General features: G+C 37.8%; 1 protein-coding gene across 1 annotated transcript in view; it reads right to left on the reverse strand.

Annotated features, from left to right (window-relative positions):
• Positions 1–3,308: 3,308 nt before the first annotated feature.
• Positions 3,309–19,868, reverse strand: part of KCTD8 (potassium channel tetramerization domain containing 8) — a 203,834-nt gene continuing 187,274 nt past the window's right edge. Inside the window, exon 2 of the mRNA XM_025435693.3 lies at positions 3,309–4,666. Coding sequence (XP_025291478.3) covers positions 4,206–4,666 — 461 coding nt within the window. The 3' untranslated portion in view covers positions 3,309–4,205. The remainder of the gene's footprint in view (positions 4,667–19,868) is intronic.

The raw sequence follows: 19,868 nt of genomic DNA on the forward strand, positions 1-19,868 counted from the left end.
TAGGCACAGATTACTTTGGATGCATTTATATAGAAAATGTACACGACTTTTAAGATTCTTTCAACCCTGCAGGTGTGGGATTCTTTTAACCTACGTATGTTATGCTCTAAAGTGAATGTTTTAGGACTACATAATGGAGAGGGAGGATACTCTTGAAGAAAATAGATTTGATGTTTAACGGCTTTATGGGAAGCTTTTCCAAATTGTATCCTTTTTAGATGAACATAACTATCCTTTCATAATATTTGCTTAACTAACCTAAACTAAGAACACCAATACACATGGTCACAGGTTATGTGTACTCTATGCTACACACAAGGTAAACCCTGTGGGGAAGAAGTGATTTTAAGGCCTAGCCACTGAATCTCTTTAGCATCAGAAGATGCTAAAACCACATTCATCCAAATTGGAATGAACTGAAACATTTTTTTAAGATACTCATTTGAATAATCTCCCTGTAAAGGAGCAGCAGTGAGGACCAGTGAGCGGGATTTGGCCTGAAAACATTGTAAAATAGCTTTCAGCAGGTTGTGAGGCAGGAAGAGAATGTATCAAGGATTGCTGGAGAGAGTCTTATATTGAAAAGAGTGTTTATGCATTTGCCAAAATTAGTAAAACCTGCTGTGTGCTAGACACTTTGTACTTATTGTTTCCCCTCATTCAAAGAAAAGTAAAATCTTAACATGAAAAATCTTTCAAACCTATGGGAAATACACATGTATATAGCTACCCTTTTATATTATAAAACATAATTTGTGCATCAAGTCCAGATATTTTTTAAAAAGTCTGAGATGTCTGAAAATGTAATGACTAATAATTCTGCCCTGAGGAATTAAAGAAAGTTTTGGAGTGTAGGTGCCATTTGAATTGAAATATGTGATATGGGTAAGACGTCAAATGTGAATGAAGTTTGTATGTGTGTGTGAGTGTGGGGAGGGGACAATTTTTAGTCTTAGCAAATCACTAGTAACTGGTGTGCAGAGTTTGCTTCCAGATGTAAATCTGGAAAGGATAGATTGGATCCACAGAGGATTACAAATGGTCATAAACTCTTCGTTGCTTCCTTTCATGAAGTGCTAGTGTATACTTTCATATTCTTTGAATTTGAGAAGACTTGCTTGGATTAAGAGAATGCAGGGGAAGCGATATTTTATGAGTTTTGACCCCAGCCTCTAGGGCTCACACCCTTGGCCTCTGGCCTCACACTCTTGAACCCCTGCCACCATGTGAATAAATCTGAGCTAGAATATGTGGAGAACTGAGGCATCCTGATTGAAGCTTGTCAATGGCCAAATATGGAGTGAAGTCAGTACAGATTATTTAGCAATTGACAACTACCAGTAAATTGTCTAGGTGAGTAAGCTCATATGAGATCAGAGGAAGAACAGCTTACTTGATCTTTGCCCAAATTGCCAATCCTCGGAATTGTGAGTTGATAGATGGTTATTGTTTTAAAGTCACTAAGTTTTAGAAGTACTTTGTTGCCCAGGAAAGGTAAGCTGATATGAAACCCCTTTATTGCGGGCCTATAATATTAGTGTTTGGATTTTATTCTTCAAGAAGTGGGGGGCTCTAACATGCCAGCAATGAACAAGTGGAATTTGAAATTAAAAACACATTACAATTTACATTACCACCCCCAAAATTAAATGCTTAGATATAAAATACAACATTACTATAAAATCTGTATGAGAAAAACTACAATACTCTGATGAATTGAATCAAGTAAGAACTAAATAGAGAAATATTCCATATTCATGGATAGACGACTTGATAGTAGTGCCAAGATGTCAGTTCTTCCCAATGTGATCTGCAGAATCAATGCAATCTCAATCAAAGTTCCAGGGAGGTTTTGTTTGTTTGTTTGTTCAGATCTACTCCCTGCCTTTGTATCGTGTCGTTGGGCTTTGTGTTGCAAGGGCACACAAAATCATCTTGATGAATTAATTTCCCAGGCTCCACTGCCAACTGGTTTCCACTTACACTGGAACAATGGAGAGCACTGGTGGGATTTGGGGAAACTAAGATAATACTCTCCCCCCTTTCTTATTGTTTAGGAGGCATATGTGGAAGTGGTTGTGACTCTTTAGTGGCTACAGTTCGTATTGGACAGCTTGTTCCTCCCTATTCCAAATTCCCCATCTGTTGGCTTTGGTTCCTGGACTCTAGTAAGACCACCGCTTCCCCCTTTCCCTCTGTCCCCAGGTGTGGTAGGGATGCTCTTCTTCATTACCTCATTTAAGTCTTCTCTTATAAATATTATGCCCATTATCCCTAAGATCACACAGGTCATAAATAGGAGAGCTGAGATTTGAACTGTGGCAACCTAACCCCCAAGCCTTATTTATTTAACCAGCATTCTGCAGCTACTATCAGGCCATGGCAAGACTCCGAGCCTTCCCAAAAGGAAGTGCAGAATTTGAGAGTAGCTCCTTCCCTTGATAGGTAATTCAAGGTCAATCACATATCTGGGTTTTCTTTAATAGTCCACGGTAGGTGGCATTTTGTATAATAGGAGAGTAAGAAATCTAAGAATACATTAAAGATGTATGTAGATGAAAACATTCTGGAGTTAATAGTGCTTACCTCCCTATATCATCCTAGAGAAATGATACAAGTGCTACTCAGCTTCTGTTTCAACTCACCACAAAGATTGAGCTCTGTCATTTTTTTTCTAAGATTTTATTTATTTATTCATGAGAGACACAGAGAGAGAGAGAGAGAGAGGCAGAGACACAGGCAGAGGGAGAAGCAGGCTCCATGCAGGGAGCCCGAGCAGGATCTCTATCATTCTTAAGATATTTTTACCTTCTCTCTCAGACTCTTCTTGAGTGCAATTTCGTGATATTAATGTATTTCTTTCCATAGAGATGGTGAGGCAAAAACTACGTGACCTACAGTAAGAAAGCTCATTTTCCTATATGGAACGAGGAAGAAATCTCTTGCCACTCAGGCTAACATTTCAGCTTGCTTTTGACATTTTTTTTTTGTCTCTTAATTTGTAAGAGGTAACTCCCCAATTGTTCTTGGAGAAGCTTTCAATCTGGTTGTCAGCTGAAATAAAACTTCAGCGCATCCTCAGATGCATCCTCAGATGAAGTCTTTTTCTCTTGTGGGTTATGGGTTTATTAATCAATCCCAGGGCTATCTGGATCGGACTCCATGTCCATTTCGAATTATGTGAAAAGTCTAACAACTCAACATCACGGTTGAACATGTCATTCTCCAGCTTTTGGAATTTTAAAGGGACTTTGAAGACAACGTGACACTTGAGCATTTTCAAAGAAGAGTCGACAGAAATCAAGGAATTCTAATATATTTTCCTTTTTTTAATAAATACATAAAGCTCTTTACCACTTCCCTCGATTATTTTGATTAACATGATAATAGGATCTTTCAGAGGATCATTATACCAATTTTCACAGCCTGATGTAAGGACTCATTTCACAGAAATAATCATGACTAGCATTAATATGAATGTCAGCGCCATAACACAACAGCATAAGGCATATTTACACCATCTTAACATACAGAACACCGTACACATACACAAAAATATCACAGATCCAGAACAAATAAGATCAACCTCCTAGACAGTTTACATTTATAGGCTTTGCCTGAAACATTTTTTTATTTTTATTTTTTGTAATATTTTCTTCCCAAGCAACAAACAGATCTTCCCTACGTCTTGTGATTTATTTGTTACATTGTGTTCATGCAAAAATAATACTTGTTTTATTGCATTAACATTTAAACAGTTTTGGACTGGGGTCCCAAAACCATCATCTAACATTTTACTTGATGTTGCTTCACCCATATTGTCATTTTAGTCGGAGTGATAGGATGGTTTGTTTTTGGTGAGTCACGAAATGACAAACATATCCAGTTGACCACAGTTCAAAAATCAAGATTTGAAGCTTCTTAATCATGCACATTTTACTTTCATTCTTGCAAAAATGGTTTGAGTCAGATATGCCATTTTGATTAAACACTTATTTTTCTCCTTCAAAATCATATTTCTAAAACAACAACAACAACCAAAAAAAAAAAAAAAAAGGAGAGAAAGAAAATACTGTCCCACATCCACTGTTCACAAAAAGAAAGAGCAGCAAGGAATCACACTGACCACCGTTAGGATATAGTCAGGTGGTGACACTGTAGTAAACATCGAATGTCATCGACATACCGCAGGAACGCGACAATTACTATAACCCATACTTCTGCAGCAGTTCCGATTGCCACTGGCGTTTGCGCTCTGGGAAATAATCTGGAATGTGGATTTTTTTAAAATCCTGAATACACTTTTTCATTTCTTCTTCCACACTAAGCTTCTCACAGACTTTCTTTTTGGATAGATTTGTTTCCCGGGACTTGCTGATGAGCGTCTGAAAGAGTTCACTGTTTCTGCGTTTGTCTGGCGGGGGCATCCACTGCACAGGTGCTTTTTTGGAAGGGCGATCCAATGTCAAGGTGTTGGGTTGGTGAGCTGTGGCTTGCTGGGCACTGGGTGGGTTGTCCTGCGGAGTGCTCGCCTCTGAGTGGCTGTCACAGCTGGAAGTGGAGAGCTCATTACAGGAAGTCCCACTTTCACTTCCTTTATCTGTCACTTTGTCGTGTTTCCTATCTTCATGTTCTTGTTTGGGGGACACTATTTTCTGAGGTGGTCCTAAAAAGAAAAGAAAGGAGAAAAAGAAAACTGAGTAGAACAACTAATAAGTAGTAGGAAGGTCAAACTAAATAAGCTTTATCGTTCTTAAATTTTAAACCAAAAACATTCATCTTCAAAAAAAAAAGTGTTGAATGTTGCAATAGTTTATTTATATTTGGGGATGAAATACAACACCCACCTCGATTAACGCACGTTGAAACACTCAGCATACCGATTAATTATGGGTATGATCAAGTTTAGGAGGTTTTCTTAATGAGCATTTGTTCCCTAATAGATCATCGATAACTTGGGGAGCAGAGAAGATGTACTGCTAACACTCCTTGCTGCCTAACCCAAATCCATTCTGAACATTCCTCTGTCCTCAGCTGATGGGCACAAAGTAAGTCCTCAAGCTCCCTTGTCTTCTGGCTTCCAGTTGGATTCAGCCAATGATGAAGACCGGCAAGACCATGCCCCCAGCCCAGCCCACCCCCAGGATCTCTGTATCTGGCCGCACTCCTGGACCAAGAGGTATAGCCTTGCCTGGCACCTCCGTCTCCCCTCCCACCTCCCTCCCTTTGCTACCTCTCTTTCCATACTCCAGAGGCCCACACCCTCAGGCCTCCAGGCCTTAACCATGTCTACTGTAACTGGCACGAGGGTACTGCCACTAGGTTGTAAACCGTCGGTTTACCTTTTCTCGACCTACTCAGTTGGATGTGCCTTCTCTGTCTTCTGAGATCCTGACTAATGGACCCACCCTGGTGCTACTCATCCTCTCCAGTGTTACTTGTAGGATCAGTGTTTGAATAGCATCAGATTTTAGGGGCAACAATATTGAAAAGGAAATGGGTTTCAAGTCCTAGTGATCTGGAATCAAGTTCTAGCTCTCTGGCAAATAGTCTAGTGGCCTTGAGCAACATGCATGGCTCCTCTAAGCCTCAACTTTCTCATCTGTAAAATGGGGTAATAGCACTTCACCTCATGGGATTGAGATGAAATGAAATACTGTACAAAAGGGTCTAGTATAGTAAATATCAACAACTGAGTGTATCATTGTGATTTTTTTTTTCTGATGTGCAGATGTTCAGGGCCAACTCTGGGAGATTTTAAGTTTGCTGAAGGGTTTGCATGTATGTGTGTTTATGTGGAGCTCAGGGTGGTGGAGGAGGTGCAGCATCTATTTATCTAATCTTTTTTGTGGGTGTGACCTCAAGCTAGCATGATGTCTAGGAGGCTACTCCAAAATAGGATATAAATGAATGCTTTTTTTCCTTTTCTGTCAATCTCCTACATTACTTTAACCAGATATCCCTCCAGAAGAATCTATAGTTTTCATTCCCTATAATGACTAAATGATTAACTGCAAATACTTGGGGAAACCAATTTATATTTAGGGATAATGGAGTAATGAGAAATCTCTTTCAGTTAACAGGCAGGGGAATAGAGCATTTGATAGAGACACCAAGGCCGAAAAGTAACATCAAAATGGAAGACATCACAGAAAAGGGGTACGTGTTAGGTACTATGAAAGCAGATGCTTCATTCTGTTTTTATTCACTGGGAGAAAGATGCTTATCAAGTATATGTGCTAGGGAAGGTACAGAGTTATCTAAAGTCCATGTGTTGTAACCATTATGCCTAATGGCATCACAATTTATTCATGGAAATAAGCTTCCTCCTGTCCTCCCAATAAACACACACACATGCAGAAACTGCCCATTACAGGAGAATGTAACATCCGTGTGTTGGAAATGAATTGCTCCTGTGCAATAACACAGAACATCCAGGAAGACTTCTTGGAAGAAGGCATTGATTGGTTTGGCCAACGGAGTTCTGCTGAGGTCACCGAGTGTCAGGTACCATATTAGGATCTAGAGGAGGCTCATAGTAGGTGCTCTGGTGAAGCTCACAGGCTATTTTTATGATATTTTATACACTATTTAAAATGTACAGTATCTCCCAGTATAGACTTTAAACTCTGAAAAAAAAAAAAAGAAGTGGGAACCTGAATTTATTACCATCTTAGGAATATTTTTAAGAACTTAGAATAGGTATAGATATTAACCAGAAACAACAAACCTACACCTTTATTTTTCACTCCTGCTATTTCATAAGCTATTGTTAGGCAAGGTGGGCTCTCATCAGCACACCAAAAAGGCTCAGATGTTTATACTATGACTTCAAGGAAATTGCTTGACTTAATTTTTTGTCCACACTTTCGAATGCACAGAATACTATGATAATTCTCTGTATAAATCACTGGGAGTAACAAATAGTCTCCTTTTGATTGATGTTAAGAATTTTTAATAATGCATAACATATTATGTATTATTATTCCTATTTGATTAGGCATACTTTAAATAATTACTGATAAGTTAGTGCATTCAAATTGGGGCTAAGATACAATAATAAAATGATTTATGGGTTTTTTACGATGTGAAATTTAAGAAAAATAAATAACTTCAGAGGAAATAATGATTTACTCTAGTTGCTTAGTTTTCTTGAGGATGTCTGCTAATTGTAGGCTTCCAGGGATAATTTAAAACTTTAATTTTACATTATTCCATTCAATGATCCAAAGCCACATGAAATGCCCTGAGCACAAGATGAAAAATAATTTAAATAGCGTTAAGCAAATACGGGCACAGCTTGTGTGTCAGAAACTTCTGTGTGTCTCTTCAGCTAGTAATAGAATAAAATACATACACCTACATGCTCTTCCTAGAAGCATTTTGCCCTGTGAGTTACAGCATGAATCAGATTGAGTTTAAGAAAAGAAAACAAAATGTGATTTGGTGGTCTTACCAGCTGGGCTTTTTTCCATCACGTAAATAAGCTCACCAGTAATTATTAGAATAAGCAATGAATCAATGAATAAGCAAATCTGTTACTTATTCAAGAGTTAACTTTTAAAAGGAATTAATTATTTTAAAATACCCAATACATATGTACACCTAGAAACTTTCCAAAAAGTATTTGGACAATTAAATCTTTTCATTTGGCTATTTGTCATTAGATAGACGAGGACTTTCATCTAGGAGTTGATCATATTTCAAGGGAATGACAGCCTAGCCTAGGAGACTTGAAGACCAGCTAACTAGGTCATGCCTCTCCCCAGGTTATTACTTTTTTAAGGAACAGTCAGTATACAACATGCACACACACACACACTATGCTCATTTATTATGCTCACATCTTTATTCAATATGGGAATGGCCTTGGAAGATCTGGGTTTGAGCTTGGCTAAGCCACTTTAACAAAGCACTTTGTGCTCATCATGTGACCTCTCTAAAATTTGGTCTTTTTTTGGTGGGGTTGGCCAACATTTATGTTACCAAGTTCAGTAACACTAACTTATGCAATGACTAGGAAGAAATTTTCCAGGCAGTAAAATTCTAATCAGATATTAAATATAAAACATTAAAGAGGGACCATTATTAAAAATTACTTCTTAGAGTGTGGAAACAAATTCAATTGCCATCAAAGTACTTCAAAGAATTACAGGGCTCAAGGATAACTTTCTCGAAGCTTCCTGATAGGAAATGTAGGTTAGAAGGCATTATCAGTTTACGTTTGTTTCATTAAACCTGTTCCTGTCATGGAAGCACAAGCAATGAGAGTGACATTTAAGGCGACACAGTGCAGCCTGGCCGGGCTTGCATCCTCTCGCTCAACAACTTACTAGGGGTCTTTTCCTTGGGAGAGTTTCTTTGTGCCTCTCTTTCTACAGAATCCCGGTAAGGATTAAATGAGCTAATGCATCTAGAACACTTAGGAGTGTGTAAATGCTCACAATGTTAGCTATTATTACTCAGCATAAATATCCAGTGCTATTTGGTCATATGTGGCCGATTTATTTATCTGAAGATTGAGAGAACTCTTGGAAGAACCCAAATACTTCCACTCTGGCTCTACTCAAGGTACCTACGGGACACGTGAGTTCCAGGTGTCTCTTGGCTTCTTTAGGCCTTAGGTTTTTAGTAAAAATCAAATAAGAATAGTAATACGTAGTCACAGAGGTGTAATGAGAAGGGAGAGACTATATGTTGAAGCAATTTGCCATGAAGTTCTCTACAATAGATTTGAGAGGCTACGAAGTGTTAAGTTTTCATGCCCTAGAAGGAACTTATTTGAGGAAATAAAACACAAAAGCTCTCTTCCAAGCTATTAAAATGTGTGAACTAAAGGCAATAGTAAAAACATGACACTAAACAAAATGAAACAAATTGAAAGTATCATGATGGGCCAAACTGTAAAATCGGTCAAAACAGGGCTTTCAATTAATTCCATTGAGTTGTATTACACTGATACAAAAAGGAGGAAATTAGAGCTTTACTATTTCATTTGAGTGGCTATTGCAGTACAGACATCAAATGTTAGTATTTTCATCTTTAAAGAAGAAAGGTGACTTCTGGGTCGGTCTGGGTGTAAGGATGTTGAATAAGAGTAATTCCATATTTTTTCTTGGGATACACAGGCATTTCCAAATGCAGTCTACGTGTACAGCTGTATACTTGAAAAAAAAAAACTTTTATTTTAATCTCTTTACCTGCCTAGTGATGATAAAAGAGACTGAATATGTAAAATATATCTGCAACAGGCACAATTCCCAGAAGGGAAATTACCCTTTAATAGCACTAAATTCAATGGTGTGTGAATGGTTATGTGCTACTTGAACAGAATGAACCAATCCATCTTAAATATTAGCACCACATGTCTCCAGGTATTAAGCTGTTGAGTCAAAAGGGAAAAAAAAAACTCTATTTGATTTTCTAAACATTTGTTGAGCACCTACTGTGTACCAGGCATAGTGTTAGTTACGAGAGGACACACATGCATACACACAAGGAGGTCAGGCTTAGGGTGACAGTAACACACCTGTAAGTAAAGTTTGAATTGGATAAGAAGGAAGGAGCAGGAGTAAATTGTGGTTGGAGCGAACTCTGATGGCATAATAAGGAATGGGCATAATTTTTAAATCATTAGTTAAATTCTCACCCAAAATTGAAACTTAAGTCATCATAAAGGAGATGAGTTCATTTTAGAATAAAAAGATATTTGAATAAAGATGAATTTTTATATGAGAAAAATTGAATTCACTTTTTTATGTTTCCTATAGTCTCTACCATCATTAGTTACTTGTTTCTATGAATGAAGGACAATAAAAAAGAAAATAAAAGAACTGTAATTTGGAAAGATAAACATGCTGTGGTCTCTAGTCCATTTTTTGGATCCATCTTGTATCTGTTAACTTTTGATTGCACTTATTTATTTACAGTGTGTCTGTCTTCCAGGCCTAAACTGTAAATGCATTGAAGGTGGAGAATACTTTTATAGCCCTACCATGAAGGCTTAATCAGAGTAACTGCTTGACCAAATTAAAAAATGATCTTTACTCCTCTGAATTTCTGTAGTATCTACTACTTACTCTATCAATCATTCCTGAATGAACATTCACGACCTCCTATGTCATTAAATATTCACCAAGATGACCACAGAGAGGTAAGAAAGCTCTCATCATCCCCATACAAATAAGTGTCCCAGAGTCACCATCTGGTGTCCTATCTTCCTCAGAATGGTTATGGTTTTCATGAGGTCAGGGACTGTGTCTTAGGTTTCCTTGTGTCACTCAGCTCAGGAGCTGATTTGTGTTGTCACTGAACCAAATGTACTAATAAAGTGAATAAGCAAATGTAATGCAGCATTAGGAAAAACCGTCAGAGAAAATATATGTTTAGTTGAAAAGTTCAAAAGTAATCTTATGGCCTTCTTTCCATTTTATACATCTGTGTCTTCCTAGTAGTTATTTCTCCAAGGTCACCTTTGGCCACCCAATGGAATCATTTTTTATTTCCAATTACTTCCAGGTCTTGTTAATGCTACCTTACTGGGGCTCTTAAATCAATCCCTTCCTTTCTGTTCCCATTTCCACCACTTATAACAGGTTTCTCATTACCTCTTACTGTGACTCTTAACCAGTTCTGTGACTGCACTTTGGTCCCACTTCAAGCTATTTTTGCAATGTTGCTAAATAAATATTCCTGCAGTCTAAATCCATCGAGTATCTCACTTGTACAAAAACCTTCCAAACAGGAAGAATGAAATGGAATGTGAATATCACATTTTGGCATTAAGGGTTGTCCTCAGCGTGACCCCAATGATGATGTCAGGCCATTCTGTAGTGGTTCCCATATAACAGCCCAAGTATACTTGCTGTTTCCGGTAAATGCCTTACTTAATCTCTGCCTATTTTCCTCCCCATGGACTGTATTCCTTCCTCGCTCCATACCCTCCAAAGCCTATGTCAAAGGGTGTTTTCAGCATAAAGCCTTCCATAGAACCTCCCTGCTCTCTTAATGACCCATCACAGTTTGTTTGAATCCATTTCAAAGTATGGAGCCTATTTTATCTTAAATAATAGTCATTTCTATACTAGTTTTAACTTTCATCCCTTTGTTCTGTACGCACAAGCACACGTCGACCTACTGGTCAGTCACTAGGGTACAGAGATTGTTTTTCTTTTGTATCTTTGCTATTCCCTGAAGCACCACCCCCATGACCGGGGCTCATACCGATTCAGCAACTCTTTGTTGAACTGAATTAAATGAAATTAGTATGACCTACCAAAAAATGTCTAAGCCCATCGGGAATTATTTTATTCCCACAGAATTTCTTTTTGTTTTGTTTTAACTAAAAAAAAAAGATAAAGCCGAGTTTAATTAAGCTTACAAGCTGTAACAAGAACAAGCAAAAAACATAGGAGAAGATAAGCCTTGCCAGTGAGGATAAGAAGGGGCTTACAGTCTCTCTAGTTACTCTAAATATTCCTTTGGGAAGGTCCCTATATTATTCCTTTCGAGTTATTCTTTTAAAGAGAAGTAAAAGGTATTTGCGAACCATAAATAACAAGGAAAACCTATTTTCTTCGCTCTGTGGAAGAACTCTAGGTCACATCCGTGATGGTACTGGATTGCTGCACCTAAATATTTCTAGTAGAAAAGGTATCACGTGGTCCTTGTCCCTTCAGAAGCTTGATCACATGCAAAATAGTCACAGACACCCTGTAGCAGGTCTACATTTGAAACCGACCTCCACATTTCACTCATGGGAGCTAGGTTTCTGGGGCACATTCATCATTTCTCTGTTTAAAAAAGAAATGAACCTCCCTCAACCCCCCCACCCCCGCCAAAAAGAACCTCCATTATTAACATGGTAATTTGTTACAGCAACCACTGGAAACTAATACAAGTTGATTTAGTCGCACGTCTGGCCCTCGGTAGATGTTAAGTCATGGTCCTTATATGAGTGAAAATATCATCCTTAACAACTGGAGGTTGTTGGATCTGAATTACAGGATCCTAGTTCCTCTATTAAAATCTCATCTCTTGCAGTCTCTGCCAGATTGTCATCCTATTTCTCTTCCAACTAACAGCCTCTAAGATTTTAGAAAACAGTTATCATTTCTAGTCTGTTTCCCCTAATTATAAAAATTAACCATTATTTGCAGGAATGAGGTCTATAGTCTCCTAATGTCACATCCCAATTCACTCTACACAGTAACATTCCCACAAAAGATTATTTTCTGTCTCTTTCTAGACACATGCATACTTACACCCCCCTGCCCTCACGCACATACTATACACACACATATTCACAGTGTATATATATACACACATGTGTGTACGTGCGTGTGTCTGTACACACACACATATACATGTAATCATAGGACTGTCTCTCATCCATAATTGATTGCACATGCAAGTCTAGCAACTGTTAGTTCTGTGAAGTTCTAGCACCTTGAATTTACTGCCTTCTGGACATTTCCTAAACTTCAAATACCATATGCCAAAAAAAAAAAAAAGAGCTCATTATTTTTTCCCCTGTAAATCAGCTCCTCCTGCGATGTTTTACAATTTTTCTTTTTCATAAAAGCACCACAATCTTCATAATCAGCTGGGTTTGCAGTCTTAGTCTTCATTATTTCTATTCCTGTCCCCGATTGATTCCCTGCTCAGGTGACAGCCACCTAATCCCGTTGCGCATACTTTGATGACGTCTCCCTCACCCCTCATTTCAGTCTTCTCCCCAGCTTATGATTCTCATTAACTCATATTGAACCTATCGTAATAACCTTCTCACCTCTTCCTGAATCTACTGAAATTCTAGAGATCTTTTCATCTCTATTAGCTACCACCTACTATCCAAACTAAAATCCCAGCTACAGGGCACTGAAATATAGCTCTCATTATAGTACGTGTTCTCAGAAAATATCCAAGGCTTTCAGCAACAGAGCCAAATCTTCTAGACCTGTAAACAAGACTTACTAAGGTGCAGTCCCAATTTAAACTCCAAAACTCGTTTTCTATTACTTCCACTCTCTTATCCAAGCCAAACTGGAAATATTGATATTATCCTAAATATCACATGGATTCTTGTCTTCAAATTATAGGTTGATTTTTGATAGCATACTTACATAAATGGAGTAAATTCTTTATTGGGTGTGTGTGTGTGTGTATGTCTGAGAATATCTTTGGTGCTCCTGTCCATCATCTTATGTAACAGACCCCACAGCCCAGGCGATGGGATGGATTTATAACCTAGACTAGTCGATCCTAATACCTCACCAACCCAGCCCCATAATCTAAAGCAAGGATGAGGGTTGGGAGACAAGTAATCTGAGTCGATTAATAACAGGGTAATCCCTGGAACACTAAACTATTGATGATGGGACAGAAAAAGCAGGTCTTTACATGTCTGGCCCAAAAGTTCTCAGATGTGACTGCCAATGACCAAGTCCCCCAGCAGCAGGTACAGTAGAAGAAAGTAAGAGCAGAAAAGGAGTTTCAGCAGAGTTTGGGTGTCTGACTCCACAATCCCTCTGGCCAGCTCCACCTGTTAAACGAGTATTTTAGACCAAATAAAATATCTATCTTTTCAGAAAAATCATTTGTATACACCTGTTTAGATATTTTATTAGATGCGTATAACTTTGAAATGTAACTGAAGCCTCTCTTCTGAAGCAAGTTGGGTGACATGTTGACTGTATTGTCATTGGAGAGTTCTAACACCTAATGCTAAATGCATAAAGTTAATTTTTTTTAACTCTGAGAAATGAGCAAAGGGTAGTAGAAAGAGAGGTGGGTGGAGGGTTGGGGTGACTGGATGATGGGCACTGAGGGGGGCACTGGGCGGATGAGCACTGGGTGTTATGCTATATGTTGGCAAATTGACCTCTAATTAAAAAAACTTTTTTAATAAAATAAAATAAAAATAAAAAAAATAAAGTTAAATTTTTAATGCACATTTCAAGTTATTGATCAGAAAATCTGGGGAAATTTATATTAAGCAGAAAAAATATAATCGGTGTATTTATGAGCAAATCACTGTAACAGTAATATATACAATTTAAGAAATCTCAGGGATTTACTTTTACTCTACTTAGCAGGTCCACAGGCCCCCATCCTTACCTTAGAACCTGTGACCAGAGTGGATAAAATGCTATTATTGCTCTACACTGAGTTTCTCATCCATTCCTGTGACCTGGGACAAAAGATCTGTTTTAAGAAGTAAATAAAGGTGCAAGGTAAACAGACACACACACACACACACACACACACACACACACACACAAAGCCAACAATACACACACTGTAGTATGGAAGTATGGTCAAATGCAGACACCAAGATGTGTCGTAGCAAGTGTTTCATACCATCCCATGGCAACATGTGTGTGTCATCTCTTCCTGTGTAGCCATTAGTTAAGGACACAATGGGCTTAGAAACAAACTTAGTTATGCAACCAGGATCGTTTCTCTCCATTCATAGCTACTCAAGTGAGTACAGGAGCAGAGTGACATTAAACATCTACTGAACACCGACTAGGGGCCAGGCACCACGCTAAAGGCAAATACCTACCATCTCGGTTACATCTCACAATAACTATAAAGTCAGGGCCTATCGCGCCTTGTTTACTCATGAGGAAACCAAGGCTTAGAGAGGTTACGTGATTTGACGGGTCCCATTTGGAAACGGCAGAGGCGGGATTCAGAGGTTCATCTGCCAGGCTTCAGAGCTTACACCGAGTTAAGCTCTGAGAAACACCACTTCAAGAATCTAAAAATGGTGTTTAGTCCCAACTAAAACTAGAACCACTTATATGAGCTTCAAGTCCTCCTCATCTGATGGGATTGAACTGTGACACACAGCTGTACAAAAATTGGGGATCGAAGTGCCTGACTGGACCAAGTGTCAGAATTTCTTTCGATCATTTACAATACTATAATATTATGTCTAGTTATTTTAACAGGAAATAAGTTAAAAAGGCTAAATGTATGAAAATGCAGACTGTGCCTTCTAACTCAGTTCCTTGTGACCATTATTGGGACCAGCACACCTTAACCATAAAACTCTATCAAACTTAAGATTTTTCCACCTTAAAGCAAATGTTTATGTTGCCATATGCTCTGAAAAGCATATTTTTGTGGATTTAGACCACTTAAAAATTTTTACATTAATTTGATAAACACGGGTCAAGAAGCAAATATGGTTTAAAGAAACTATGTTTTTATAATGTGAATTCCACTGTAACATTTACAGGGTGGAAATAATCAGGAAAACAGATAAATAGATGTAGAATTATAGCAGAGAAAAACCAGAGGGGATGAGGGAATTATCTGAAGACTCGTGGCTGTCAGATATCATAATTTCCAAAATATCAGAACTATATTTGTACGATAAGGCACCCTTACAACTGAAGCTTTCAGTGATGTGCACCTCTTGAAAGGTTTTTCACATAAGGCCAGAAATTTCTGCTAAGAGCTTTCAGAGCCTAATTAAATAATGAGTGGATTCTGTTAGGACTGAGACACCTTGAACTTCTCATGTCACTTTACAGTGCACTTAGTCTAAACCTAATATTTCAACAGCAGCGGTAACATCAATCTCCCTTTCTGACATTAAAGCCTTACAGATTAAAAGTAAAAGATTGTGAATGATGCTAATGGAAACCATTACCAGAGAAAAAAGATGTACTGGCGATACCTTCAGTGTGGAACAGTCAAAATGGCTATGGAAAGGAAGAAGTTTGCACTGGGAATACTTTTGGAGAACCGTGTTTAATTACAAGATGCATTAATAGTCATGCATTAAAAGCTTGAAGGTAGAAATTTTTTAATATATGAAGCATTACTACAGTGTATGCACCCAGTAGGATGCATTAAACAACTCTCCATGAAGCTCCGAAAACGTAACATTCATGGAAATGAACATTCTGCTTTGACTTTGTGTAGTTCAGTGAAAAACGATCTGGGGTGGTCACTATTTGCTTACTACATGAAAACTTATTTAAACAAATTATGCAGAGTCTGGATGAAAATTCAAATATATGCATTCTTTTCAGGGCAAATTTTTCCATAACAAAGAACTAAGCTAGGACTACTTTTATTCAATTACAAGAAATGTAAATAAAGATCGCTAACCAATTGGGAATTATGAGTTACATTATGATTGATTTTAACACAACAGTGACTATATATCAGCATTAGAGAAGTACAAAAAGAATATGTTTAACCAAAGATTAAAGATTCCCAGCTCCTTTGTTTGAATGGCTGGCTGCTCCATTTGTCTTTAATGTGCTGTGAACGATTTTACAAGTAGAACTGCAAGGTCAAGGTCAAAAAGATTATATGGAAGATTGAGAAGATTCTGAGTGTGTGGATCAAGGAGCAAATGAGAATTATTAATGTTTGTTTTTATTGAATTTCTTCTCCTAATTTGTCCGTTTTTTAAAATTTTATTTAAATCCAGTTTGCCGATATAGAGTATAACTCCCAGGGCTCACTTCTTCACCTGCCTTCCTTAATGTCCGTCACCCAGGGACCCCCTCCCCGCACCCACCTCTCCATCCACAACCCTCTGTTTGTTTCCCAGGGTTAGGAGTCTCTCATGATTTGTCTTCTTTAATTTTTTGCCACTCAGTTTCCCCCCTTCCTTTATGGTCCCTTTCACTATTTCTTATATTCCACATACGAGTGAAACCATATGATAACTGTCTTTCTCCGATTGACTTTTCACTCAGCATGATACCTTCCAGCTCCATTCATGTCGATGTAAATGGTACATATTCATTCTTTCTGATGGCTGAGTAATATTCCATTGTAATCTATCCTTTTTTGTGTGTAATAGCAGAAATACACATATAACTAGTAAAACTTTATAATAAAAATCCTTATTATGAGTCCAAATTAATCTAAACTTAAGTATTTTATTAAGAGCAAAAAGGTTGTTTTGTGATTCAATTTTTGGTAATACAAATTTTATTAAAAATATTACCCTTTAGCACAGGGCATTCTATAAAACAAAATAATTATAAGGAAAAGTGAATTAAACCCGCCGCACTTTTATTAGTACTATGTATTTGTTGGAAATCATTAGGGAATATGGCCTCATGCTTGATGTCATAGAGACTACAGAACATATTCCACCCTAGTGTAGTATGGTCTAGAAGGACCAGAAAAAGAAATGGAGGAGATTGAATGAAGATAGCAGGCCATTTTTTTAAATTGCTTAATCTCTTACAAACCTTTTTAATATGTTATGGCCAGGAAATGGGGAAGAGAGAGAACAAATGGGCTAAATCCTTGACAGTGCTAGAAAACAAGAAGACCGTCATGAACCGAACAAAAAAATACTGGGTGACAGCAGATGAGATCAGTCTAAAGATGAGTAGAGGGGATCCCTGGGTGGATCAGCAGTTTAGTTAGTGCCTGCCTTCAGCCCAGGGCATGATCCTGGAGTCCCAGGATTGAGTCCTGCGTCAGGCTCCCTGGATGGAGCCTGCTTCTCTCTCTCTCTCTTTATCTCTCTCTCTATGTCTCTCATGAATAAATAAATAAAATCTTTAAAAAAAATAAAGATGAGTAGAGAAAATATTAGCTTGACACACTCACAGGGGGAAAAAAAAAAGAAGAAGAATTTAGTAGAACGCAAGCCCAGAGTAAACTAATTAAAGAAATCTTAGGTCAGTTATCAGAAGACCTGGGCCTTGTTTACATGGCTGGGCTGGTCCATTTCACTAAGTAGAAGGCAGAAGAAGCACTGATCCCAGGACAAAAATCCAATTGTTCTCTAAAGAGAATCAACGACTTCTCTGGGGATAATCCCTTCAATGGATGAAGGAGAAGAGCTTTGAGGCAATTCTGATGTCTAATACAGGTGAGGCGGTGGAAGGAAAGGTGTGTAAAGAGAAAGGTGATATACCCAGTAAAAGATATACCAAAACAAAAGCCTCTCCTTGATTTGACTGCAAGCAAGAGGTGGGTAATGTGTATATGTAGTTGGGATGGGCTCAGTCGATATACCAGTTAAACTTCATTGCATTCTAAAATAAGGTTGTCCAGTCAAGACATACTACCCCCTCTCCCCAGTAAGGCAAAGTCTAGGCACTACAATATTCTATTGGAGAAAGATACTTGAAAATCTGCTGGGCTAAGCCTATGCCATCTACCCATACTATGTAACTTAGACATTCATTCATCAATACAACAGAAAACAAAGCAAAAAATAGGTCTATTACATAAATAAGAGCATTAAAGACAGGGACTTGGATAAAAAACAAAAATATCTTGCCTGGAACAAAAAGATCAGAGAACAGAAGAAAATTTTAAAAATTCTATTCCGAATCCTCCGAAAGAAATAGGATAGCAAGTCTTTTAAGCGTTGACAACTAAGAAAATACATTTTTGGGGGGAAACCAAATATTTTATTATCAAAGTAGAATGTGACAAAATGAACCACAGAAGAACATGGTTAAAAATAAAATTAATAGTCTTGTATAAAATGTCATGGTAATTTCTTAGAATTTGTGGCAAAATGACGCATACATAGAGAATAAGAAGAATCAATCCAGGGAGCCTGGGTGGCTCAGCTGGTCAAGCATCTGACTCTTGATTTTGGCTCAAATCTTGATGTCAGGGCCGTGAAATCAAGCCCCGCGTCAGGCTCTGCCCTAGGCTTGGAGCCTGCTTAAGATTCCCTCTCTCCTTTTCCTTATGCCCCTTCGTGCACACCTCCCACTGTCTGTCTCTCTTTCTCTAAAAAAAAATCAATCCAGCATGTCCATATCTAAATAATAGGGATTCTTTAAAAAAAAAGATCAGAGTGAAAGCAGTGGCAATAATAACAAAATACATTATAGAAGGTGTCCCTTGTCTATAATAAGCATATTTTTCAGATTGAAAGTGTCACTGAGTTTCAAGCAATGTAAAAAAAAAAAAGTCATACCTTTATAAATGCGTCTCAGTGAACTATGAAGGAATTTATTTTCAAGGTAAACAGAGAATTTTAAAAACTTCCAGAAGAAAATAAAGCATCCTACAGACAAAAGATAAGGAAAAGTTTCAGCTTGAAAATTTCACTGACTACTCTTGTTTTCTAGAAGACTGAGTCAAAACCTTCATTTAGGTTTTAGAAAAAAAATAAGTATTTTTAATTTAGAGACTTATTCTGTTATTTTGGCTTTCAAATGTAGGCGACAGTCAAACATTTGATCATCCAAAGAGCCTCACTGAAAGAATTTGCCAAGGTTATACTCCAGCGAAAACGACTATCAACTTATTCATTTGTTGATTCATACATTTACTATTTGTTGAAACTCAATACATGGAAGACATCTGGCTAAACAATGGGAGAAATATGCAAAATGTACAATGATGTTTAATTTGTCTAATGATGATGATAGACATTTATTTAACAATCACACAAAGTAATGCAGAGTTGTAACTGCAGTAAGAGTGGTGTTAACTGATACCATGAAGGCATATTTTAGGAAGTTCGGTTTTGCAAAATGTAAAGGAAGGGCTTTGCTCAGAAAGGGATTGTGAAGGTAAAGAAATTATAGAAGGCACTGGATGACTGGGGGAGGGAGGAGCCAGACAGGAGCATGAGCAAGGTGCCATTTGCATGGAAGCATGAAAAATCATAAAAAACTGAATAAAGGGGGCACAATTATGCAACATGGCCCAATCTGGACCACAGAGGCTTAGAACATTTGAGTTCTTATAAGGCACCCTGTGAAATTTAGCATTTTTCCGATGAACAAAGGGAATATAGGAGAACAATTTAAGTCAGAGACAAGGCTGGGAACAAAATCAAATGTGTATTTTGTGACTACCACCCTGCCATGGAAAAGAATGGCTTGGGAGGAGACTGACTGTAGGCA

The sequence above is a fragment of the Canis lupus genome, chromosome 13, assembly GCF_003254725.2.
Source record: "Canis lupus dingo isolate Sandy chromosome 13, ASM325472v2, whole genome shotgun sequence".
Taxonomy (NCBI): Eukaryota; Metazoa; Chordata; class Mammalia; order Carnivora; family Canidae; genus Canis; species Canis lupus.